Source organism: Lynx rufus, unplaced genomic scaffold (genome assembly GCF_022079265.1).
Source record: "Lynx rufus isolate CCGP_SWC_20201006 ecotype Redwood Valley unplaced genomic scaffold, mLynRuf1.p SCAF_6, whole genome shotgun sequence".
NCBI lineage: Eukaryota > Metazoa > Chordata > Mammalia > Carnivora > Felidae > Lynx > Lynx rufus.
Genome location: NW_025814878.1, coordinates 8,734,967 through 8,761,304, shown reverse-complemented (window position 1 = coordinate 8,761,304; position 26,338 = coordinate 8,734,967). Strand labels below are relative to the sequence as shown.

At 38.4% G+C, this 26,338-nt stretch overlaps 1 protein-coding gene across 2 annotated transcripts in view; it reads right to left on the bottom strand.

Annotated features, from left to right (window-relative positions):
- The window catches only part of SYNE1 (spectrin repeat containing nuclear envelope protein 1), a 473,246-nt gene that overhangs the window by 261,363 nt on the left and 185,545 nt on the right, over positions 1-26,338 (bottom strand). For both annotated transcript variants that reach the window (XM_047102923.1, XM_047102922.1), the window contains exons 28-39: positions 25,867-26,034; positions 24,159-24,329; positions 23,247-23,387; positions 19,295-19,455; positions 17,197-17,347; positions 13,849-14,076; positions 13,349-13,447; positions 11,403-11,593; positions 10,877-11,000; positions 9,499-9,665; positions 7,362-7,515; positions 3,001-3,629 (exon numbers count right to left, since the gene is read on the bottom strand). In XM_047102923.1, coding sequence (XP_046958879.1) covers positions 3,001-3,629; positions 7,362-7,515; positions 9,499-9,665; positions 10,877-11,000; positions 11,403-11,593; positions 13,349-13,447; positions 13,849-14,076; positions 17,197-17,347; positions 19,295-19,455; positions 23,247-23,387; positions 24,159-24,329; positions 25,867-26,034 — 2,384 coding nt within the window. The remainder of the gene's footprint in view (positions 1-3,000; positions 3,630-7,361; positions 7,516-9,498; positions 9,666-10,876; positions 11,001-11,402; positions 11,594-13,348; positions 13,448-13,848; positions 14,077-17,196; positions 17,348-19,294; positions 19,456-23,246; positions 23,388-24,158; positions 24,330-25,866; positions 26,035-26,338) is intronic.

The window sequence follows — 26,338 nt, the reverse complement described above, 5'->3', positions numbered from 1 at the left end:
CGCGCGTGAGGATGCGAGTGGGGGAGGGGCAGAGAGAGGGAGACACAGAATCCGAAGCAGGCTCCAGGCTCCGAGCTGTCAGCACAGAGCCCGATGTGGGGCTCAAACCCACGAGGCATGAGATCATGACCTGAGCTGAAGTTGGACGCTTAACAGACTGAGCCTCCCAGGAGCCCCAGATATCGAGAAAAACTTTTAACACAGCAATTAAATTAAGGTGCCTCAACTGAGAATGATGCCTTTTAAACTTAAATTTGCAGAATTCATACTCTACCTTAGGAAACATTTAAAGTCATTTTCGCTATTCATCATCAACTTTCTATTAAGGCTGTATTCTCTTTCTATTTTGCTTTCACGGTATAAGACTTGAAAGACTAGGGCTGGACTTGTAGGTAAAGTAGGTGAGTCCTTACCACCAGTCTTTGGTAAAAAGTCCTTCTGTGCCCTGAGGTCCAATTCATGTAAAATAATAATATTTAAGGAAACAGTTGTTTCCTTTCAAATAAAAATGGCTTTATTTTTTGTCCCTAATATAGTACTCTTTGAGCACTTGTACAATGTGGCCATGTAGAGGCAGCCATGGACTCATAGATTCTTGCATTTTGGTGTAGTGCTGTAGAGTTGATAAAGTGAGTGCACATGCACTATTCCATTTAATTCCCCAAATGAAGTGGTTAAGAGCAGCCATTATCATTATCTGCACCTTACAAGAGGACAGGGGATTTGCCCAAGGTTGCACAGTGAAGCGGAAGTATGGTTGGAGCTTAATAAATCCATCAATTCAGTGCAACATTTTCTATAAGATCTGTGTGATTTTGGTGAGTTCAGTGTTAGAGGTATTGACATGGCTCTTGAGCCCAATCCTGGCCTTCTTCTCCAGCAATTTTAGGATCTCCTGTCTGTCTAACCTAATTAGGCCAGGGAGAGCCATTCTGCCCTGCAGCACCAACCCGATTGCTGACTCCCTGGGTGAGCTCTTTGTTCTTTTGCTGTACTTGGCTCCTCATTTTGTCTTTCCTCTGGAGGCTATTTTTCCATCTCAAATTGTATTCCTTTCTGTAAGTTTGTTGTTACACTAGTCAGCTTATTGCTCACAAGGCGTGTTAGCCTCAAGAGCCATTATTATCTAACTGTAAGCCTTTGCTAAATGCTTGATTCCAGTTAAAAGGAAGCACATCACAATGGTCTTGGCAAGATCGACACAATCCTTGTCGATTATGGACACCTTGGTATGAACACATTTCAGCTGTTTCTCTGCCCCCTGAAAAAAGTGGAAGAGAAATGACCCTGAGAACACAGTGGGGAAAAAGGTCTATTAAGAAGGAAAAATAAGGGGCACATAGGTGGCTCAGTCGGTTAAGCGTCTGACTTTGGCTCAGGTCATGATCTCACAATTCGTGGGTTTGAGTCCCACGTCGGGCTCTGTGCTGACAGCTCAGAGTCCGGAGCCTGCTTTGGATTCTGTGTCTCCCTCTCTCTCTGCCCCTTCCCCACTAATGCTCTGTCTCTGTCTCTCTCAAAAATGAATAAACGTGAAAAAAAAAAAAAAACTTTTAAGAAGGAACAATAACATGAGGGCACCTGGGTGGCTCAGTCGGTTAAGCCTCTGACTCCTGATTTCGGCTCAGGTCATGATCTCACAGTTTAAGAGATCAAGCCCCACGTCAGGCTCTGTACTAACAGCGAGAAGCCAGCTTGGGATTCTCTCTCTCCCTCTCTCTCTCTCTGCCCCTCCCCTGTTCATGCTGTCTTGCTCTCTCTCTCTCTCTGAAAGTAAATGAGTAAACATTAAAAAAAGAAGAAGAAGAAATAAGATTGAGATGAAGGTTATAGTATTAGAGGAAAAAATTTCTTTCAAAATTACGGTAGAAAAATACCCCCTGATCCCTTCGGTTCTCTATTAAACTCTCCTGACAAAACCCCACCTTAGCTTAAGCCCACTTCTCTGCCTTCTCCATACCTCTGAGCAAACAGTCAAAAGCAGTTGGTGAAAACTGCTCTGCCAAGCTGACTGGTTTCACTTTAAGTGAAGGAATGCAAATCTCAAACCTTACCAAGCTTCCAGAGACATCATTTCCATGTCCTACTGAAGAACCACTTTATACCATTTTCTTCCCGCCAATATCCCGCCCCTCACTCTCAGCTAATGAGCTTGCTCCAGTCTTTCTGAGGGGCTGGCTGCCACCAGGAAGAATTCCCTCAGATTTTTACCACCAGAACTACAAAGCGACTCGGATCGTCTGCCTTCATTTGTACTACAGCAGACGAGGCCCTTCTCCTCACAGCTAAACGTTGTTTAAAAATAGATAACACGGGGCGCCTGGGTGGCTCAGTCAGTTAAGTGTCTGGCCTCGACCCAAGTTATGATCTCACGGCTTGTGAGTTCAAGCCCTGCTTTGGGCTCTACTCTCAGCACAGTCTGCTTTGCATCCTCTATCCCCCGCTGTCTCTCTGCTCCCTCCCTGCTCACTCTCTCAAAAATAATAAGTAAAAAAAAATTTTGTAAATAAAAAAATAAAAATAGATAATATAATCTGTATAGTCTGTTATAAATAAGATCTTGGAGTGGCTTACACAGACACAGCCCTTAGGAAAATCCTTAAGGAAACCAAAGAAATTTTAGTACTTCTTTTTTTTTTTAATTCTTTTTAAATGTTTATTTATTTTTGAGAGAGAGGGAGACAGAGTGCCAGTGGGGAGAGGGGCAGGCAGAGAGAGAGGGAGGCACAGAATCCGAAGCAGGCTCCAGGCTCTGAGCTGTCAGCATAGAGCACAAGCCCTGAGATCATGACCTGAACCGAACTCGGACGCCTAACCGACTGCGCCACCCAGGCGCCCCTAAATTTTAGTACTTCTTAAGTTCAAATTAGTCATTAATTTTACCCTCAGAATATTAAAAGAAGTTGCTAAATACGATCCTGTTAAAGTGTTGCACGAGAGTTAATTCTAGAGCAAAGAAAGAATAGACCGCACAGCTGGCCCCGGCGGGTTTCTTCCTACCTCTGCTGAAGAGCTTGACGCGTAGGCTCTTTCAGCCTCTCTTTGTCCGTCCTTTCTTCGATGTCCTCGATGCTTTTCAGCAACTCCTCTTTCTGGTCTTGGAATGCTTTTTTCAATGCTGCCAGGGCATCTGCTTCACTCTGCTTAGTTCCCAGAAGGTTCTGGATCCTCTCTAACTCAAAACAGAGGTGATCAGCTGTACTTCTGCAGGAAGTCCTTTGCTCGGAACTTCCACTTTTAAGATGGTACTGGGCTTTGGCGAGAATGCCGTCAAGACTGACGGCCGTAGATTCTAATGTTTTGGCATCCTGAATCGCACGATTTAGGTCCTTTTTTAATAAATCAGTCTGTTTCTTATTCATACTGTCGGTGGTTTCCACCGTGTGCCTCAGCCGGTGGAGAACCCCTGACAGAGAGGCGTGGTGCTGTAGGAATTCAGCCAACTGGGACAGGGCAAGCTGCCGCCTTCCCACCACCTGGCTGGCCTCCTCAAACAGCTGGAAGCAGTCCTCAGCCTTGCCCTGCAGGAGGTGGAGGTCCTCAGCTCGACCCAGAGCCCCCAGCTTCGCCAGGTGATCCCGCAGCCTCTGCAAGTCTCCCATTTTGCTCTCTGCTTCCGCTTCGTGGTCCTGGAAGGGAAGAGAGGGGTATTGGTGGCTCAGATACCCTGTGGCTAATGACACGGACATATTCAGGATTTGTGGTGTCAACATACATTTTAAATGGGGGCGCCTGGGTGGCTCAGGCGTTTAGCATCCCACTCTTGATTTCGGCTCAGGTCACAATCTCACAGTTTGTGAGTTCGAGCCCGGCCTCAGGCTCTGTGCTTATCAGCACGGAGCCCGCTGGGGATTCTCTCTCTCCCTCTCTCTGCCCCTACCCTGCTTGTGCTGTCTCTCTCTCAAAAATAAATATATAAACTTAAAAAAAAACAATTAACAAAGACACATTTTTTTAAATTTTTTTTTCAACGTTTTTATTTATTTTTGGGACAGAGAGAGACAGAGCATGAACGGGGGAGGGGCAGAGAGAGAGGGAGACACAGAATCGGAAACAGGCTCCAGGCTCTGAGCCATCAGCCCAGAGCCCGGCGCGGGGCTCGAACTCACGGACCGCGAGATCGTGACCTGGCTGAAGTCGGACGCCCAACCGACTGAGCCACCCAGGCGCCCCAAACAAAGACACATTTTAAATGCAACGGATGGTGTAGGATTTAAAGGCCATCTATAGCGAATCTTTCAGAGACGTTGTTAAAATTTCCCATTTTCTCGTCTATATGTTTCACGTGAAACACAACTCTGATTTGAAACTAATTTGTTCCGTGGAAAAGACTGCCATCATGCACAGAAATAGTAAAAGGAAATTTTATATAAATACATACATATATATGCATAATTTGGAAGATTTAAAATATATATGTATATACACAGTTCTAGTATATATAATATATAAATACTATATTATAGTATATATAATACTATTTTATATTTATAGTTGAAAAACAAATCACCGGCCCATAACGGAGTCACTTATGGTAGGTCATGTCACCAAACTGGCATTTCATACTTAACCCAACTGCAGTTTCAGACCCCTCCAGAAATATAGTGTTAACTTGTCAGTCAGGAGTTTTCTGGCCATGAGGTAATCTGTCACAAGGGTCCTCTCCTCCCTCCTCCCCCATCCAAGGAAGATGAGGTAATCTACAAGATAAGACCCCAGCTCAACCCGTAAGGGAAAGTGACCTTGCCTGAAAGGATCTTTTCTTTTCTTTTGCTAAGAACTTCCTTGTCCCACTTTCCTTCCTGGGAAAACCTTCCATTTTGTACAACCCCTCTGAGCTCCTTCCTATTTGCTGGACGAGATACTGCCTGATTCACAAATTATTTAATCTTCAGTTAGATCTTCAGATTTACTCAGTTAAATTTTTGTTTTTTAACAATTCTCTCCCTTGCTCTCTCTCTCATGTATATATACATATATATGTATATATATATATATAAAATAACAATACTAAATATATATACTATATATAAAATATATTGTAGTCTGAAAATTTTAATACACACACACACACACACACTAAAGCTAATTCTAACAGAGTTGTAGGAAAGAATAATAGGAATAGATTAGCCTCTCGTCAGAGGCACTGGGTGAAGCAGATGAAAATACACAGGTTTTAGCTCCCTCCTTTACAGAAATGAATATGAACTCCATGAGACTATTGTATAGGAAATCTGACTTGCTCACAATAAATCATGTTTGAAATCTCTTAGAGCATTGCTAACAATGTCAGCATGGCTCCCATTAAAGAGAAATTACTATCTTAATCTTGACCACAATGGCCTTAATATTCTCCTCAGCTTGACTATTACACTTTAGAAAGCTTCTCTGAGCCTTGACTTAGGAGAATTTACAAATTCATTCTCTGCCCTTTTGAGATAGAAATCTTTTTAAAAGTTTCTGTACAGTTACAACCCAAGAATGTTTCTCAGGAACATGGGAGACATCCTTTCCAAACCAACACTGAGTTAACAAATGCTTGATGGTTTTACCCTAAGGAAACTCTGGTTGATGTGACTGATTTATGAGCTTGTTTTGTTGTAGAAGCTGAGTGACCACAGATGAGCAAAGACTAGAGCAAGCTGGGAAGAATCCTTGCAGTTGTGCAGAAGGGACCAAAAGTGATATAGAGTAACCTCTATGATGATATACCCCTCGATCTCCCCCAGCTGGTCATGCTCACACCGCCATCTAATGAACATGTGTCCCATGAAAGACACAATTCCTGAATGCACAGCTCAGAAAGGAGAATACCTCCCTTTTCCCCTATATCCATCCTAACTCCTTATCCTTAAATGCACCCAACCCCAACCCTCTGGGGAGACAAATCTGAGCCAGCCTCTTATCTCTGTGCTTGGCAATAAATCTTTCCCTCTGCAAAAGCCCAGTGCTATGGTATTTGGTTTTCTGTTGCACGATGGCAAATGAACTCTTTTCAGTTTGGTAACACTTTTTTTTTTTTTTATGAAGTTTATTGACAAATTGGTTTCCATACAACACCCAGTGCTCATCCCAAAAGGTGCCCTCCTCAATACCCATCACCCACCCGCCCCTCCCTCCCACCCCCCATCAACCCTCAGTTTGTTCTCACTTTTGAAATATAATCATGAAGGAAGATAGTGCCCCCATCTCCCTGTCTCTTTCTAGGGTAGGAGCCCAACTTCAGTGGGCATCTTGCTCTAAGTGATAAAACTACTTGAGGTCATAATGATATGAGCAAGTACTATTCCTCTGGGGAAATCCAATTAGCAAAGCTGGCACAAAGTGAGCACTCAATAAATATTAAATGTTTTATCATTAAATATTGTTATAAGTTTATTATGTAGCTTATCTCCAACTACCCCAATACTTGATCAATATCTGATTTTTTAAATATTTTTTTATGCCAGGATAGATATTATACATAATTTATAAATAAGGAAAATAGGGGCGCCTGGGTGGCTCAGTCGGTTAAGTGTCCGACTTCGGCCAGGTCACGATCTCGCGGTCCGTGAGTTCGAGCCCCGCGTCAGGCTCTGGGCTGATGGCTCAGAGCCTGGAGCCTGCTCCGGATTCTGTGTCTCCCTCTCTCTCTGCCCCTCCCCCATTCATGCTCTGTCTCTCTCTGTCCCAAAAATAAAATAAACGTTGAAAAAAAATTTTTTTAAATAAATAAGGAAAATAAATCGTGAATTTTAAATAACTTTCAAGCTAAAGAGTAATTCAGAAAAACTGTATCATTAAAGCATTGGAATTCACTATTAGTATGATAGGGAAAGAAGTCGGATGTTCAACCAACTGAGCCACTCAGGTGCCCCTAGTCTCAGCCATTCACTTTTGAATGCCCCTTCTCTGCAAAGAGAGCTTTCATACTATTCTTACTTTCTGATCTTAAACTCTAATAAGCTTGTGGCCGCTGCTCATTTTATTCTGTGTCCACCTCTTCATTCTTCAAAGCAGCGAGACAAGGAACCCTGGATCTTAAGGTAAAAAATCCTGCAACATTTGTTTTCAACATTGGAACAAAACAAACCAAGAAGTTTAAAAATGAACATTCTGGTCCCTTTACCCTAGAAATCATTTTTCGAAGTAAGTGTCTTAAGGTGATTGCCTATTTTATCTGAAGTGGTTTTATCTGCTTAATTGATCTGCATAACACATTGCCTGGACCCCTATGCTCAATTATTAAAACATTTGCATATGAATGCAAGGTTAACTTGCTGTCAAATGGTTGGATATTTGAAAAAAATATTGCTTTTCTTTATAATTCAAGGACTCTCTTTTATGAATAAATTCTTTGATCTTAAAAGAATGCACTTTACCTTGTGCCTAGCAAATGCTGCCTGATGGTCTGTTATGCTTATCTCCGAAGTAGTTTGTAATTCACTGAGAAATAGCTTAATCCAGACAGAAAAGGAAAGCAGCAGTTCATCAAATTGCTGGTGTTCAGAGACCACAGACTGAAGAAAATTAATCCTATGTAGAGAAAGGTGTTAAAAGTTAAAACGTCCCTCAGATGAACAGAAAAAGACAATGACGTATTTTTGCAGTGAGTTTAAACCGAGGGCAAAAGTGATGTGGACATACATACAATGACAAATCAAGACCCTACAATTCACTCTCTAGGTAACAGCCAGGAATGGTTTTAATGTAACCAGAACATTGTCTGCCAAGCTTAAACATGGAGGCAATTTCCTGTAGCACCTAGGAAGGTGAACTCCAAAACCAAAATTGTGGTCTATGAGGGACCCACATAGTCAACTTCTCTGACCTCATCTGATACAGCCCTGCACCACACTGCGACTGCCTCAGTGGAGGAATACCATGTGAAGCAAAATTCTAATTACCATTTTTTTCCTGTACACAAACAGCTTGGGCAAAAACAATAAACATCAGCAACCCTTCCCGTTCCGATATATTTCAACCAGTTTGATCATTTGCCCTAAATGTAAGACTGAAATTTTGGACTGAGACTCATCAGAAATGCTAATTTTTGAGCACTTTGAGGTTCTTTTCTTTCTTTTTTAAAAATTTTAATTCCAGGGGCACCTTGGTGGCTCAGTCCCTTAAGCGTCTGACTCTTGATTTGGGCTCAGTCACGATCTCACGGTTTGTGAGTTTGAGCCCCACATCGGGCTCTGTGCTAATCCCTTTGGATCATTTGTCTCCCTCTCTCTCTGCCCCTCCCTCATTAGCACTCTCACACTCTCTGTCAAAAATAAATAATAAAACATTTAAATAAGTAAATAAATAAATAAATAAATAAATTTTAATTCTACTATAGTTAACATACAGGGTTATATTAGTTTCAGGTGTACAATATAGTGAGTCAACAACTCTATACATTATCCAGTGCTCATCACAATAAGTGCTCTTAATCCCCTTCACCTATTTCACCCATTCCCCCACGCACCTTCCCTCTGGTAACCATCAGTTTGTTCTCTATAATTAAGAATCTATTTCTTAACTTTGTCTCTTTTTTTTTCTTTGCTCATTTGTTTTGTTTCTTAAATTCCACATATAAGTGAAGTCATATGGTATCTGTCTTTCTCTGACTGACTTATTTTGCTTAGCATATACTGTCTAGATCCATCCATGTTGTTGCAAATGGTAAGATTTCATTCTTTTTCGTGGCTGAGTAATATTCCATTGTATACATACCACGTCTTCTTTGTCTATTCATCTATCAATGGACACTTGGGCTGCTTCCATAATTTGGCTGTTGTAAATAAAGCTGCTGTAAACATAGGGATGCATATATCTTTTCAAATGTGTTTTTGTATTCTTTGGGTAAATACTCAATAGTGGAATTACTAGATCACATGGTAATTCTATTTTTAATTTTTTCGAGGAACCTCCATGCTGTTTTCCACAGTGACTGCACCAGTTTGCATTTCCACAACAGTGCATGAGGGTTTCTTTTTCTCCACATCCTCGTCAACACTTGTGTTTTGGATTTTAGTCATTCTGACAGATGTCATGTGATAGTCTCATTGTGGTTTTGATTTGCATTTCTCTGATGATAAGTGATGTTTAGCATCTTTTCATGTATCTGTTGGCCGCCTCCACGTCTTTGGAGAAACGTCTGTTCATGTCATCTGCCCATTTTTTAATTGGATTATTTGTTTTCTGGATGTTGAGTTGTATCAGTTATTAAGTTCTTTACATATTGATGTATTTTGTTTGTAAGTTCTTTATATATTTTGTATACTAACCCTTTATTGGGTATGCCATTTGCAAATATCTTCTCCCATTCAGTAGGTTGTCTTTTAGTTTTGTTGACTATTTCCTTTGCTGGAGCACTTTTATTTTTTAAATGATAAAGTAATTTTCCCCCATCTATACTTATCTGAATAGCTTGGTTAAGTAAAAGCAAACAAAACTCTGTTTTCTTACCTTATATGCTAACCATTTTTAAAAAAGAATGATATAATTTATTTTTTTTTTAGAAAACCCAACCTTTTGCTAATTATCTGTGGCAAATCTCTCCATCTCTCATCCAACTGCTCCAAATGTAGTTTCATCATTTTCACATCATCTTTGGAGGCCACTGAAAATAGTGATTCCTTCAATTGCAAAAGGTTGCTATAGACTGAGGCCTGGGATACAAGTTCATTTTGCAGTGCCTGAAAGAAACAGAAAACATTGTAGATCTCATCCCAGCATGATCAACTAAGAAGGACCATGTGACACAGGTGGTTATTGTCCAAAGGCTTTGCAAAACAGAAGTCATTGGGACCAGGCCTAAAGAGAGTTTTTATTACCCGATTGAGAATGAATTTGCTTAACCTTTAATGAAACATTTAAAATGCTACTAAGTCCTGAATTCATTTTCTGAAGTCTGAGTTCTATTGAGTTAGGCAACTTTCTTTCTGCAGAATTGCTTTCAAGATGAAGAAATGGAGGAGGTCAAGTGAATCAAAGAAAAGCTATTGCTAAAGAGAAACAATGCATTTCTAACAATAATAGAGATGGAATTCTGGGTACCAGGAACATGGTCTCCCTCTTCCTTTAGAGACTATATTTCCCAAACTGGAAAACTTTAAGGCTCTTCATTTTGTTTTCATGCCACAGAATGACTTATTTTTAATCAGGCAACGAATCTCTGAGGTGCTGTGAGGGGTGCATAAAAATTGTGGTTCCCATCTAATACGAGATGGAAGATAAACACTCGTAACATGGCGTTGAGTGGGATTATAATGTAGCGTGGCACATAGCAGATGCCTGTCACCATGCTTTTTCCCCTCCTGAATGAGGCCAATGTGTGTGATACAAGCAAACGTGCTACAGGTTTCAGAGGAAGGAGTACATAGCCTGTGGATGGCAGGAAAGATCATAAAGCAGAACTGGGACCTAGGCTGAGCAGGACAAAACACACACAGCCAGACTGTGTGGATGTACAAGGAATGTTAGAACACAGTGTGAGGCAGTTTGGCAGATACTGTGCCCGGATGCAGGGATCTCAGAGCCTTCAGCCCCCTCCTGGTCCCCTAACCCACATAGCACTTATGTTCTGTGTAGAGATGTGTAGGAATAGTTTTATATGGCCAGATATCTTTGTGTCATTTTTAAGAAAAAGAGCTGTGACTTCCCTTCTTAGAACACCTTATGGTGTATTTTAAAAAAAAATAAGAACTTGTTTTTCATTGTGGACTGATGATTGCTCTCTAACCTCAGGGCAGGAAACAGTCACTGGGACTGACTTCTCCTTCTGAGGAGCGACTCTTTGGGCGATTAATGAACAATGTCAGTGTACAATAAAACAGAAAGGCAGCAGGACCAAGAGTGTGGGAAACCCTCAAAGTCAAGGAAGGAGAAAATGTGAACATAAACTTGCCTGTATTGATTGAAGTTCACTCTCTACTTTGACTCTGTCTGCAGAAATGTCCATTTCTGGAGAACTGGCTATTGCCTCACACCGCTCTAACCAGGTTAAAAAGGTTGACAATTCTTTCTCTAGCCTAAAGAAAGCAGAGGTGAGAAACGAATTAATCCAAGATTATCATGCCAGAAAACTAACCTTTCCAAAGTTGCAGGGTCCAACACTAACCATTACAAATAATACAATGTTGGTTACATTATTCCTAGATATGAAGGCAAAAGAAGAATAAAAAGCCCATTCCCTTCACGTTCATAAATGTATTTGTACACACGTTTCTGTGTAATACGAAGGTACATATATATCCTCTCCACTCTCAGGGATCTTCATCATCTAACAAAGACCAAGATGTTCCCATATTAGACACATGAGTTGATGTGTTTTACAACTGGGGTGACTGTTTCCCAACAGCCGGTCCAGAATTTCCTACCTACGAGTGGCAGTTGAAATCCATGCTGCCAACTCAGGAAGGAAAGTGGCTCACCTCTGCCAGTGGGCCAGCAGGTTCTCCAGCACAGCCTGCCTCTCCTTGGCCCGACTCCGTGTCTCCTCGTACCTCTGCTGCAGGGCCACGGCCTCTTGAACGGAGGAGGTGCCTCTGTTAGCCACCTTCTGGGCGCCGGCTGAGACTGTGGTCACTGCACTGTTCAGAGCCTCCAGGGCCTGGCAGAGATCCTGACATGAGGCAAAAGGAAAGCAAAGGAAGCACAACATCAAGAAATGAGGCTTACGTCTTTCTTTGAGACCCGTCACCACCCCAAATTTTCCCTAAGTCATGATAACCAGCAATGGAATAAAAATGACTCTGTCCATGATCTTCAGCAAGACATCATCAGTGAGAGAGTTACTTCATGCATATAGAAGTCAAAAATGAAAATGGAAAGGTTTTTCCCCAAATAAGAATTTATTGCTGTATATCTGAATAATTTCAACTTTCCCTTAAAAATGCAGATAATTTGTGAAAATTATTATTCATTCTATGCCAAATACATATTTTTTTTTCAACGTTTATTTATTTTTGGGACAGAGAGAGACAGAGCATGAACGGGGGAGGGGCAGAGAGAGAGGGAGACACAGAATCGGAAACAGGCTCCAGGCTCCGAGCCATCAGCCCAGAGCCCGACGCGGGGCTCGAACTCACGGACCGCGAGATCGTGACCTGGCTGAAGTCGGACGCTTAACCGACTACGCCACCCAGGCGCCCCCCAAATACATATTTTAAAACACGCTCTGTTTAATTTGTAAGAACTATATGTAACATGCAATCATCTCTATCAAAAATATATGGGGAGTGATATAGCTGACATGTTTGCTAACAGGAGTGATAATAAGGGTGCCTCGATGTTATGTACATTTCATATAAATGCATTTAATCTTCATAAGAATCTTAAGAGTTGTGATCGTTCAATATCCTCATTGTACAGATCATAAATGATGACAGAGAAAAAAATAATCTGCTTTAAGAAATCTAAATGTTAGAAAAAATAGAATATTATCATCTCTGGTACTCAGTTATTGACTTAGTTAACTATTTTTTTTAATGTTTATTTATTTATTGAGAGACGGAGGAAGAGTGTAAACGGCGGAGGGGCCGAGACAGAGAGGGAGAGAGACAATTCTAAGCAGTCTCCATGCTGTCAGCACAGAGTCTGACGTGGGGCTTAAACTCGAAAACCGTGAGATCATGACCTGAGCTGAAACCAAGAGCCGGCTGCTGAACCAACTGAGCCACCCAGGTGCCCTAAAAAAATGCATTCTTATTTTAAGTATTCAAATGATATAAATTCCACTCCCCTTTGCAGGTATTCCTTTGTCAACTGTTTGCTTTCTATCACTGTAGCCCCTGCCCTAGGCACATTATATGTGTGCATCCATGCACATATATAGGGACAACGTGTATATATATATTAATTAACACATTTCTTTTTAGCTTTTTTTCATGCCTGATTCTCCCCCTCTGCTCCTTCCCCTAAATTTTACCAAAGGCATCTGTCTGTTCCTTTGCAGAACACCTCACAGTAGTTACTAGTTCAGGCACCAGACCAAAAAAACTAGTCATCAGTGGGAGATTAGTGAGAACATATTCTTTGCACATCTGGGTGTAGTGAGTTAGAATCTAAAATCTTCTATGCACAGGCAGTTTTTTTATGCACATTTAATTTTTTATAATGCCTGCAAGAAGTAACAGAATTTACTAAAGCTATAATCAGAAAAAGTTACAGGTCTTAATTATGAGAAATACATTGTAAATGAATACTCCTTTCATATGAATTTTTTAATAAAGATTTACTTGCATACTTCTATTTCCTGTGTTACGTGAAGTATGTTTGATCTGTATCGTTCCCCAAGTAACATAAAAATCCTTTCAATTTTAACTGTCATAAAAATATTTACTATGTTTTCAAGCAGGAATTATCAGATTCCTCTTACCATATGTTCTTGGAGAATTTTGTATGTTTCTGTGGCTGAAGAACATATTTTAATTGGATCAGCAAGTTTATCTTCAAATTCAGACACAGACTTCTGGATCTAAAACATTAGTGAAATACAAAAATAATGGTGGGGAAGATGCATGTCAAAGAAGAAAAAGTTATTGAGGAAGCAGCATGCCTATCTTTTTGGATAACTTTCAATATAATGATACTATATATAGATATATTTTTTAAAAAATCTAAAATCAATGTGCCCCACTGTTTGAAAGGAATAGATAAGCCTTAATGCCTAATCTGAACACAATGTATAATTATGTTTTTATATTACCTCAACAAAGGAACCCCGTGAATATTTAAAAAGTTGGTCATCATTGACAACTTGGTAAATGATTGGCAAATTGTATCTTCCCTTAGTCTACTCTTTCTGGACTATGTATTGCATTTCATTATAAATGCAATAGGCAATAGTAACTTTGGCACGCACAGACCCATTCTTACCTTTCTCAGATTCTCTTCAAACTTTTGCTGCTGAGATAAATGTCCCAGGATTGTTCCTTCCAAACACTGCGCATGCTCTCGGAGTTCTTCCCAGTACCTTCTTATTTGTGTCAACTTGGCTTTGATGCGAGCAGATTCTCCAGTGGTGACAAACTGAGCGAAAGACTGAGCTGCTTCTTCTAGCTCTGTAATGCAGCCGATCTTGCTTTCTATTTCCTGAATTATGACCTAATATTTAAAACAAGAAAAATGACAATGTAGGCTGAGCAAGCTTGTCTTCCTGAAATAATAGATTATCTGCACAGAGAGAAAATTAGGAGAGATTTTCTTAGCTGACATTTCAACATACTTGGGCTATTAGAGAGCAACTATGAACAAACATCATGTTTCCTGACCTTATTTGGGGAGGAGAGATGTGTAGGGTGTCTGAAAAATACAAACTGATGGTGGTCGTGCTCAATGCATAGAGAATAAAGGGAAATACCTACTCCTGTTGCAGTGAAGTGAGCAGAGAGATGTCCCTGTGTTTCTTTTTTTTTTTTTATTTTTGTAGTTCATGTCTTACCGAAAACTAGAAGTCTCTCTAAAGGTACAGAGAATTCCCGCTTAACCTGTGAGTTATGCCTTGTAACCAGTGGATCTGGGGAGCATTGTGTTCCAATAACTCATAGAAATGCTAGTATTGACATTCACTCAATTTCCCTCTAACTTGGTTGAGTATTTCATATTTTCCCAAGGCAAAAGCTTTTCTGATTCCACTCTTACCTAAAACCAGACTTTTCAAATTTATCATCTAGTCTTTATGCCAGTAGTTTCCAAATTTGGAATATATTAGGATCACCTGGCCCTATCCACAGGGACTCAGACTCAGCAGGTCTAAGGTGAGGCCTAGACTTTGCATTTCTTACAAATACCCAGGCACTGCTGCTCCTACTGATGCGGGCTCCACTCTGAACCACTGCCTTATCCATTAGCTGTGGCCTCTACAGTGAAGCACCTAGACTATAATTCCCATTTGGAGCGGGACGATCCTTTATGTGTTTGCTAACACGTGAAAAGCACTGATGGCCACTAAGGATGTGGGTGCGGGAAGGAAATATGTCTATCATATACATAGAGGCTTATTTATGCGTAAGAGAATGAACATGATTCCTCTGAGAAAAAGAGCCAAATCTTCCAAACAAATAAAGCCAAAACTTCAGACAAGTCTCAGTTTCAAGTAAGTTAAATGGAGAATACAACTACCCTAGGGAAAAAAAAAAATGTGTGACTTATGTCTACATGAGACAACAGTCAGAAATAACTTGCCTAGATGAGACAATCAGGAATAATTTACATCAGATTAGTGCCAGGTGCTCATCACTTACTTATTTTTATTTTTCATATGCATAACTACAGCGGTATCTCTAATAGAGATTTGTTATTTGAACATGAACACAACCTTTCTTTGTTTTGCTGTTTTTCAAGGTGATATGTTGTAGAAAAATTACTCATAAATTCAACAAATATGTATTTACGTCCCCTAGGTGCCAAAAAGGGTTTTGGGTGTCTCAGTGAAGCAATCTTCATTAAGACTGAAGTTCTTAGATTTTAGAGTAATACGTGTCACCAACAAATTCATAAATGCAAACTATGTAATCATACTGTTGGATTCTAATCCAAAAAGGGTAGATGGAAGATGGACCCAGTGTATCTTTTGTAAATTATCAACTAAGAATAGGAAAATCAGTCAATTTAGAATAGCATGTAATGAAACATAAAAGTGGGCTTCTAGATAAATACCCTTGTGACAATGCAAATACTTCATAAAGTTTAACCCTAAGGTTGTTTTCAAGTGAAATGCTATGACGTGTTACCTTATTTCTAATATTTCCTATATCATCTTTGGTTTGGAAACAGAAAGTGAACCTATTAGCCTAAATCCACAGTACGAATGTATTCCACACCATCTTTGCTTATTTCTAGCAAAAACTTTTTTCTATTATTCATATTCATTTGATACATTTTAGACAGTTTCCAAAATACCATATTGGAATATTAAAATGTCTTTTTAATCTAACAACATGGAAATCTACAATTGAATGTTTATATATTTAAAAATAAAATGTGTAATCATTTTATTTCCCAAAGAGTAAAGAGGTGATGACATTTGATCATTGATATAGTTCAGAAGTCCTGGAAATGAATTAAGGTTGAAATAACAATAAAATGAATTATGGCAAGAATAAACAAATTAAAAAGGGTATGTCAAAAATTTTTGAAAGAAAATTTTTGATAAAACTATTTAAATGTGCTATTCTTTGTTTTCTTAGGATGTAGTGAAAGGGTTAAATGATAACTTTTAAAAACAGCCTTAGATATTAAACATATTTCATGAATACTTCTTAGTGGATTGGCATCTATTTTCCCTAGTATACCACCACACAAGACATTAACAGATTCCATACACCAGATTCCACATAGCCTTGAGTGCAAAAGATGTGTGATAAACCAGGATAATCTGCACGGTAATGTAAGCTTAGCTAAGCACCATCGCACCCTTCCGCAGCGCACACGGGAATGACTTGTTCTGAGCCACACTGTGAAATACCTTGGTATTTATATTACTATTTTTAATTGAATGAAATGGCAGTGGGTTTTCCCCTTCCAAAAACATGAGATTAGATAGAAAAAGAAGTGGCTGCAATCTGTAAGTGTGTCGTGTAAAAAATGCATCAAAGACAGAGAATTCACGACTTTCAGTCCTTTTCTTCTTAAACTATTTGAATGAAGTGAATAATGACAGTCTATGCACATGGTTATTTTAGAGCTGGGAGAGCTAAAGTATCAGGGCATCTCAGTTTGTGCCCAAAGCCCTTCATACATGAAAGCATTAGAGCAGTAGAGTCTGATTGTTTCACCTACAGAAAGTCATTTCTCCTCCTTGTGGTTTGGGAGGGTAATTGCCACTAATACTTGAGCTAGACATTTGGAACAATACTTACAAAGTACAGTTGTAAATGATGAATACATTTCATGTTGTATAAGTGAATCAACAGAACACTCCAGTGGGGTTAATTCAAAATCAAGGAAAAGAATAATGTAACCATAAAAACATTTTAATGATATTGCACACAATGCTGACTTTGAATGCATAAGTCAGAAAATAGTAATACATAATTCCAACTATAAAGTGCTGCCCAGTATCAATCAAGACCTCTTAGCTCATCATTTTGTGTGAATTGAATTTTAATAGAGTCACATAGCAATGAGAGATTTGTCGTGGGGCCACTAGCATTTGATGAAATGTAAGAAAGGAGTTCTTAAAAGCTAGACATGGATTATAAACGTAACGTGTGATCAGGTCACCTTAATCTGGTTGATTTGCATGTCCATGGCAGATGATGAAGTTTCCAAGGCATTGAGTTCTTTTTCTTTCTCAGTTATCCAGACGGACAGGGTCTCAAAATTATTGCCAAAATGATCCCACTTGTTTTTCACCATTTCCATGGTTTTAATACTAAAATTAACCAAATTAAGTAAAGAAAATGCAGTATTTTAATAGAAAACAACAATACAGTTTCCTTTAAATTACCAGATGAAAAGAGAGTGAAGACACTTGTGACCATGTCCAAGTTGAAACTATTGGAACAGGAAAAAAATGCACATTCGACCCGAGTACAAGGTCCTCATGTCTTCCTATCTATCTCCTCTGAGAATGAGCATTTAACGAGGTAGTATCTACACTATGTTATGAAAGGAACTGTGCTTCGAACAAAATATTGCTGGGTCCAAAGGGGTTTGAATCCAGGTATAATCTAGGTAAACTCTACACATGACCAGTAGCTGCCAGGACTTTCAATAAGCCGCCCACATAGATTCCAGTGCACAGAGCCTTTTAGCAGTCTGGATTTTGTGGACAAGCTCCTTTTGCTCTTAGAGAAGAGATCTGCAAGGATGCTCTATACTCAAAGATCTTTATAAAATGCATCTTTATGAATCAAGATAGAGCTTTTAATCTGAATCTCATGCTGCCTTGCAGGAACTGTTTTATCATTAGAGTTAAACCTGCAATTTATAATCTATAATGATTTGTAGCTATTCTTAGACGTTTGTACAGTCTTGATTCCAAAAGACTCTTATACATTCTTGTACATGAGCACCCTAACTGCTTTTAGAAAATTTGGGTTTTATTTCTTATAAATCTAGTGAACAAAATTTCAACTATAGATATTCAGTTTGTATTAGCTATGCGTATATAATCATGTGATTATGGCTTTTAGTTTAGAAAAAAGACTAAGAAACTAACAGTGTATCATTAAACGGATAAGTCCTTGGGTTAAAAAAAAAAACTGAAAGAATTTCCCTGTTTACCAAAAGGCACTTGAAGACATCAAGAAGAATGCAATGGCATCATTGAATGTCAAATTAAATAATATTGCAGTCTCAAATGTATACCCTGGATGTGCCTAATGCTCTCATCAGTACAGGTAATGCAAACTAAGTTATGTTGCAAGTTGTCATATGAGACAGATTCAAATGGGCATTTCTAATAAAAGTAGCTTCTTTTCTAACAAACTCTAAGTTTCATTTTTTTCCATAACTTGATGGATAGTATTTAAAATAAAGTTCTCAAAGTTTTAAGTCCTAATTTCCTTTAGACTATCTAACAAATTTTAAAGTTTAGGCAGATGTACAATGTTAATTTCAAGTGTTACTAGTATTCAAAACAAGTTTCACATATTAAAATTCACCTTAGAAATTATGTCCTCTATCTTAAGAATAATAGGTGTTCGTGATCTGCCAGTAAAGAACTTTGAATAAAAATATGCAGCCATATTATTTTGAGGAACGTTGGCCGTATCTTCACACATTTTCCCCCTCCAGATTTTTTGTGTGTTTATTTTGTACATAATAGCATACCATAGGCAATATTAAATGTTTAAAAGTAAAATAAATTTTTGAAGTTGAGTTTTGGAAATAGTATATCAATCAGTGACAATTCAAATATTGAGGCATTGTAAACAAGCTCTGGAAACTTCTTGGAGATGGAGACACTTGGTCTGTGTTACCTATATTTAAGCCTAGCATTTACACAACAAAAGTGTCTCTTCTTCTTCCTCACTGGTGACAGCAGAATAATGCAGTACAAAAATTATCTTAAATACTGGTTCTTTTTTTGAAATTGTACGAAGGCCACAGAATTTAATAGATATGGCTTTCTCATGAACAAGATCAGTTTACAATGCCAAAACCACATCCCTCATACTTTTTCTGCTCTATTATATAGATGATGGTTTTCTGTCTTGGTGACACTTCCTTTTGAACTGTGAGTTGCTTCCTCAAAACATGCTGAAATACACAGACACTTTGAGATTTTAAAAGAATATTTTGAATACAATATACAGGAAAGGCTGTATGAAACTTTATCTCAGAGAAGAAAGTTTAGGACTTGTCAAGCACATACTCTTCTTCAAGTGTGTCTTCTAATTTTTTGACTTGCTCTTTGATTGTCTTGGCCTGCTGCTGAAGCAGCTGCTTATTCTTGGGCCCAAGTGGTATCTCGGAAGCTTCCTTCACAAGATTCTCAGCCTGGACTGCAATACCTTCTGTTCGTTTAGAAAACTCCTAGTAAAAGATAATATAATTGTTAGGAAGGCATCTGCTATTAAATTCTACCCTCAAATAAATTGCACATCCTTGCAGAATCTCTACCAGAATAGATGGATGGATAGATGGATTCATACATGTATGAGTGTTAGAATATAATATTCTTAGCAATAAGACCCGACTTATTTTCATCATGGCCAGAATAGACACTTCACTAAATTATTTTCATTTTATATACACAGTCAAATATCTACCTTCATAATTATCCAACAATTCTCACAAGAATGTTTTCCATTGTTTCCTGGTTTGGGTTTATTGCTTAGAATTTAAGCCGCATTATAATAACTAACTTACCCACCAATATGTTAGTGTATTATGGGCTCCGTTCAGGCAATGATCAATAGTGACTGATTTTTTCAGTCTTAGAGATAAGAGAGTTCTAGGCCAATTAATATAAATATTTATTTAACTAAAGACTATTTTAGTCAATATGGTGTATCACTGATACTTTCCCATAAAGAAACATTTTGTTAACTAATTCCCTGAAAAGAGAGATAATCTGATCTTAATGCTGTTAAATCTTATTGACTACATACCCACACACTATGCGATGAAAAGAAGTTAAGTTCTGAGCCAGTCAAACCTGGAGTAGAACTCTGGATTTGCTAATTACTAGTTGTTTGACTTCGGTGAATTATTTTTCAGGCTTTCATATAAAATTCAGATAGTAATGGTTTTCTTGTCAAGTTACTGTTAGCATTTTATTAGCAATTTCATTTTGAAGTGCGTGGCACATGGTTTAAAAATTCACACACTGATTTTCATTAACAGCAAACCACTTCAATATAAAAATTAATTTAATATGGTGGAGGCACTGGTAAATTTGAGCTGTTACCTGAATTCTGTCAGGTAAATGTATTGAAAACTGAATAGCAAAGCTAATCCCAGAGATAATCTTGTGTGAAAAAAATCTTGTGTGAAAAAACTAGTGTCTCATTTCTTCTCATGTAAGAGAAGCTCACAGGAGGTTTTCATTTTGATCATAAACTCCCCTCCTCCAAAATAGGTAATGAAGAAATCTGATGTAAATAATGTTCAAAGGTAAGACTTCTGATAGCCACCTCTTCCCACAGACATCCTCCTAGAATTATTACATAATGCCACGTAAGATAGTTACTACATAATACTATTGTATCTTCATGCTTGAAAGGCTTAAAGTCCTCATAGAAATATCAACATTCCTTCAGAGAGATACCCAGCAATTTGAGACAATAAAAATGGGTAAGTACAACTTCCTTTTTATGGCAGAGAGACATAATATCCTAAAAATTGGTATTCGCTAATGTCACATTAAATTCTGTGGTTATAAGCATCTACTGTGGCTATACATGAACTTACAGTCAGGTAGATTCAGTTGTGAAGACTGTGAATTCCATCATAATCTCTCAGAATCCCAAGAACAGAATCAAAACTATAAAATAGTATCCCTCCCCCTCCTGGTGATTCCCAGAGCCCAGGAAAAATCATGGAGAAAGTGGAATTATGTTTGCAAATGCTTACATGCCCTCCATCTGAGAGCCTTCTGTAGGAGCTATGCATTGGGAAAGAACAATACAGAGGAGGAATCCAAAGGACAGAACGATGTTGACTGAAACCAAATTAAGCCAAAATAGAATAATGTTATAAGGCTATATCTCTAAGTCCTAAGAAGAAAACATATGAGTGGCAGTAGGATACAGCAGGAAAGGACAGACTCCGGAGTCAGTCAGGTCTGGAGTTGAAACCACGCTCTATCCTTCACTAGCCATGTGATCTTGAGTCACAGAACTCTGAATTTTCATTTCCTCATCAGTAAAGCCTTGCTGTGAAGAATAAACATGGTATTGCTGTGAACTCCCTACCACACGCTGGTGGACAGAAAGCACTCAAGTTCTTTAGCACAACCACTCAAGGGCTACAACTGGAATGAACGCTGTATTAACAATGTCAAGTGAGCAAAGAAGTGGAGGACAATTATTCTAGATGACGTGTTTGTGTAACAGCACATATCAACAGTAAAGTAGCTCAGTTTTTCAATGAAAAATCTAGTAGCTAAAGGTTTATTCTCTGGACTCAGACTTCTGAGGTTTGATTCCCAACCTTACCAGTTAGTAATCCTGAGATCTTGGACAAAATCATTAACACCTTTGTTCCTTGTATTTCCTCATTTATCCAACAGGACTCAAAATGATACCTATTTCTCAGGACTGTTTTGTAGATTAAAGATGGTAAACATCAAGTGATTAGACAAGCATGTGTATACATTCAATAAATGTTAACTCACATTATTAAATCAATCCCAAACCATTACTGGCTAAGGAAAATTTTAATAATAACACTAAAAAGGTTATACTTGTTTCATCTACCGCTGATACACAAATTCAAAGGAATTAGAGCCACAGGGTATCAGAAGTGCTGGATGGAATCTGGGCAAAACACCTCCATGATAATTAACCCCCAGAATCTGTTTGTATTTATAAAAGATACCTGATATAGTTTTAATATATAAAATAATTAAAATTAAAAATTAAAATTAAAAGTGATGTTCTCTTTAAATGGCTGATGAAAATAATACAGAATTGAAAAAATCTGTGGCTTTATAAGACTTTAAACTCCTCAGTGAGTTAATGATACAAGAAATAATACAAAATTGGCAGTATGAGAGACACAGAAGCCCTTTCTGGTAAGAGAAAAGAAGCACAGGGATTACTTGTTATTAACCAAAGAACATGAGTCTTCTTTCTTATACATTGGCTAACACATTTCTTTACTAACTCAGTCATTCTATTAACCCAAAACATGTGCAAAAAGACCGAAAGAGCCCGTACAACTCTCTAAATACTTCCTACAATTTATTGGTCTACTCTGAGCATCTAAGGTATTTGAGCTTATAGGCTTGATCTCATGAAGCACACCCACTAAATATTCTCTGTTGGATGTCCCACTGGAGCCTCAACCTCAGTCTGTCCTAAACTGTGTCAGTCATCTTCCTCAACTGACAGCTACTCCTTCAAGTTCCTGTCTCACTCTCATTGCGTTTGTTAGGCTCAGAACCTTGGGGATCCTCATCTTTTCCTTTACTCTCTGTCTCTTGCGTCCATTACCACTGCCATCTCCATTACCCTGACTCATGTTCATGTTAATACGCACACGCAATAACTTTCTAATTGGATCTCATGACACCAGTCTTACACCCTTTCAATTTTCTTAAAAACACTTAAAAATGCATCTCCCTAAAGTACGGCTCTGATCACGTGGCTCTCTTTCTTAAAAACCTTTAAGGGCTCCATGTTGCCTAGCAAGTAATGCTTTAGACCTTCACGTGTCTTTGTGATATAGTCAACTTTCCATTACAATTGTACTTGCGCCTTTCTGCTTTAAAACCGAATTTCCATACACTTATATTTCTGCCATTTCCCATTAGAAGAATGCTTATTTGCAGTCCCACGCTTTGCTTTTCTATGTCTTACTTGCCCTTCAAGTTTCAGTTACAAATATTATTGCCTTCAGAGAGATTTTTTCTAAATGTATCCGCCTGTGAGGGAACGACCCATTTCCCACTTCAGTGAAAACTTTCTCTTAGTTCTTGATGTTTAAATATTATGTTTTCATTTCCCAAAGCAACTTGACCAGTGTGTTGAAGAGTGGAAGGTCAACAATAAGTACTGATTACATGAATAATTATAATAATTAATAGTAACAAGGAATAGAAACACAGCTTTTCTTCTGAATAATGAGTACCATGGGATTGCATAGTCATATTGATATACCTTTGTCTGTTCCAATTCTGAAGATAAACTTTCCAAACTGCTAAAACTCAAAAAGCGCTCATGGCTGGAACCTGTTTGAAAAAGGTATCTGACCACTGTCTCTTTGTTTGTTTCAAATCGCTCCCACTTTCTTAATGTGACCTAAATTTGAAAAAAAATAAACATATCATGTTATGGATTATCAAAGCATGTCACAAAATACTGTTCACATTTCCATTCATTTGTTAGGCTGTCAACTTCCAGTTAATTCTCTTCATATTTCATGCGGTTATGCTGAACAAAGATGATCTTAATGTCTCCTATAAGAATTTCACTCTGAGTCTCAATTCACCTACAAAAATCGGATGTGTAGACTAGCACCCTGAGTTTTCTACCAGCTGTAAAGTCCTATGAATCTAAGGATATTGCTCAAAATGCAGATAAGGGATAAAGGAAAAGAGAGCCTCCCAGTCTCTTTCAAAAAAAGAAAAATAATAGGGAGAAAGAGAAGAGAGGGGAGTGGGGTAGTGAATGAGCAGATAGCAACTCTTCAGAAACTTTTTAAAAGTGTCAAGATCACAACAAAGCATAAACATATGGCTGCTGGACTGCACAGAAAAGTGAAACGATCCAGTGTTAATTCCTGGATTCGGACAAGTGTGGATTAAAATTCTGGCTTTGTTACTGATCGCGGCTCTGTGACTTTTGTGAAAGTCCTCAATCCCTTTCTTTTTAAGCTTCCATGTGGGCAAAATGTGCTAATTCTAATACCCATCTAATAAGGTTAATGTGACGATTAAGAGAGATAACTCATGTTAAAAACTTAACACGGCCCTGGAACATCAGAGGCGGGAACAAACGTTCGCTCCCACTAGAAGGAGACATCACCTGTGACCCGGAAGTTAACACCGCCCTAGACTTCCGGTCTCCTACCTGGATGCGGCGTTCCTGCTTCTCCCTGCTGTGCTCCATGCTGTCCAGGGTGCTCTCCAGCTTCCGCAGCTCGTCCCGGACTTGGCCGGGCATCCCACCTTCTCCCTGCTGAGCCTGTGCTATCTGCTGCTGCACGTCTCTCTTCTTCGCAGAAATCCTCTTTGTCTTTTGCTGGAAGCATTTGTTCAACAGATGGGGATAAATGTTACTCACTGGGCGGCTAAGCAGGGACAGAAACACCAGCACTCTAGCAGAGGTACAGAAAGGTAAAACCTCTCGGCAGTGTGGGGCCAAACTGTATTTCAAAAGTGAACTTGAACAGTTAAAATGGCAATGGGGACTCTATGTTGATCAAAATGGACATTATTTGTAAATATTTTGTGTTCTTAATGATAAACAATACAATTAATTTGGTCTTGGGTGTTTTAACTGCGGACAAATTTAAACATTTCACATTTTGTGTAGAAGGCGGGCCCTTTCCTCCGGAAGGAATTTGGTGAAACTATTCATTTGACCTTATTCTCCTTAAAGAATTATTTTTTGCCCCAAATCACAAAGTCTCAACCCTAATTTTTTTAAGTCATTAATGCTGTAAAAATGCTGACATTAAGAGATTTAACTCTGGGGTATATTCAGATTGATAAACCTGCCGAGATATTTTGGGAAAGCTGTTTTAAAATAAACTTTTTATTGAAGTATAATGTACAAACCTCAAATCCATAGCTTATGAATTTTCACAAAGTAAACAAAGGCATATATCCAAGCATGTGATCCAAGAAATGTGAACAGTTTTGAAATATTAATGTAAATATCTGTAATCTCACATTTCTCTGACTTAAACTGACACTCAAACACAACTTTTACCATGATTGAGACTAGTGTAATACCAAGCATTATGTTTTCTTGTGCTCACAGCCTTTTTATAATTATTAAATAAGTCTATAAAGCCTAGAGACTGCAGTTTTACATGTTCATATATATATATATATATATACACACACACACTCTTAATGCAACTTCCATGTTTATATATTATCATATATAAAATTAGCTAACATTTTGCTATACGTTAAGTTAGCCAGAATTTTGTTATTAAAATATTTGATTTGAATCATTCTTCTACTTATATTGAGTTTGGCAAGTAAGTTGGCTCAAATTGTTTATTATCAATACATGTACCAGAATTTCTTTACTTCCAGTTCTAATCCTTCATAAGAAGATACTATTCTGAAAAGTCTGGTACTTCATGTGCTTTATAATTTTCCAAACTGAGATGTATTCAAAGTTGTAAATTGAAGAGCAGGATTTTAACCTTATGACAAAGAACAGTGATCTTAAATATGAAGCACTTTATCTCTATGCTTTCCTTCTCTGTTACGAAAAGGACAAGTGAGCAAGTTTTATTAACGTTTTCATAACTCACTCAATCAGCTTTCTCTCTATAATATTCCTTGAACTTTTTGATATCATTCAATCACTTGGGCTAGGAATTTATCTTGCAGGCTCTTCTGAAATGGCTAATACTGGACAGAGAACAGAGGTATCAAGTTTCTGTTTTGTTTTGTTTTTTTTAACCATTCAAGTGGATTCCTTCCTGCACCCCCTTCCCTTTGCCCTCATCCTGTGGACGTACATTTCCCTTGATCTCTCTGGCTCTGTCAGTGACTAATGAACTTCACATAAGTGCCTTGGATAAAGCGCGTCCTACCTGGTGATGAAGAAGTAATTGCTGTGCTTCAAACAGATTTTCAGTGTCCAAGATCTTCTCAGCTTGCTCCTGGACTTCTTTAGAGTCAGAAATCAACTCTCCAAGGGAACTTTTGACTATTTCTTTGTACTGGACACAGTCCCCAAAGTTGCTTAACATCTTTTCAACCTAGATTTTCATGAAAAATTGTAACTCATATGATGCTCATGTAATCTTAAAGATTTTAAGAATACATGTAAAGTCTATCTCAAGAACTTAAAATATATACACAGATCTCTAACTTTTATTCTTTCATATACTTTTGAGGTTTATTTAGTTATTAGTAAACTGACATGTGAATTGCAAGCCTCATTTGAGGTGGGCTCTGTGCCCACTCAACCTGGCAATTGAGGCAGGATGACAAAAGTGGGTATATTGTAGCTATTATCTCCTGGATCCCTTTGATTACAATCCCATGACTGAAATCCAATTA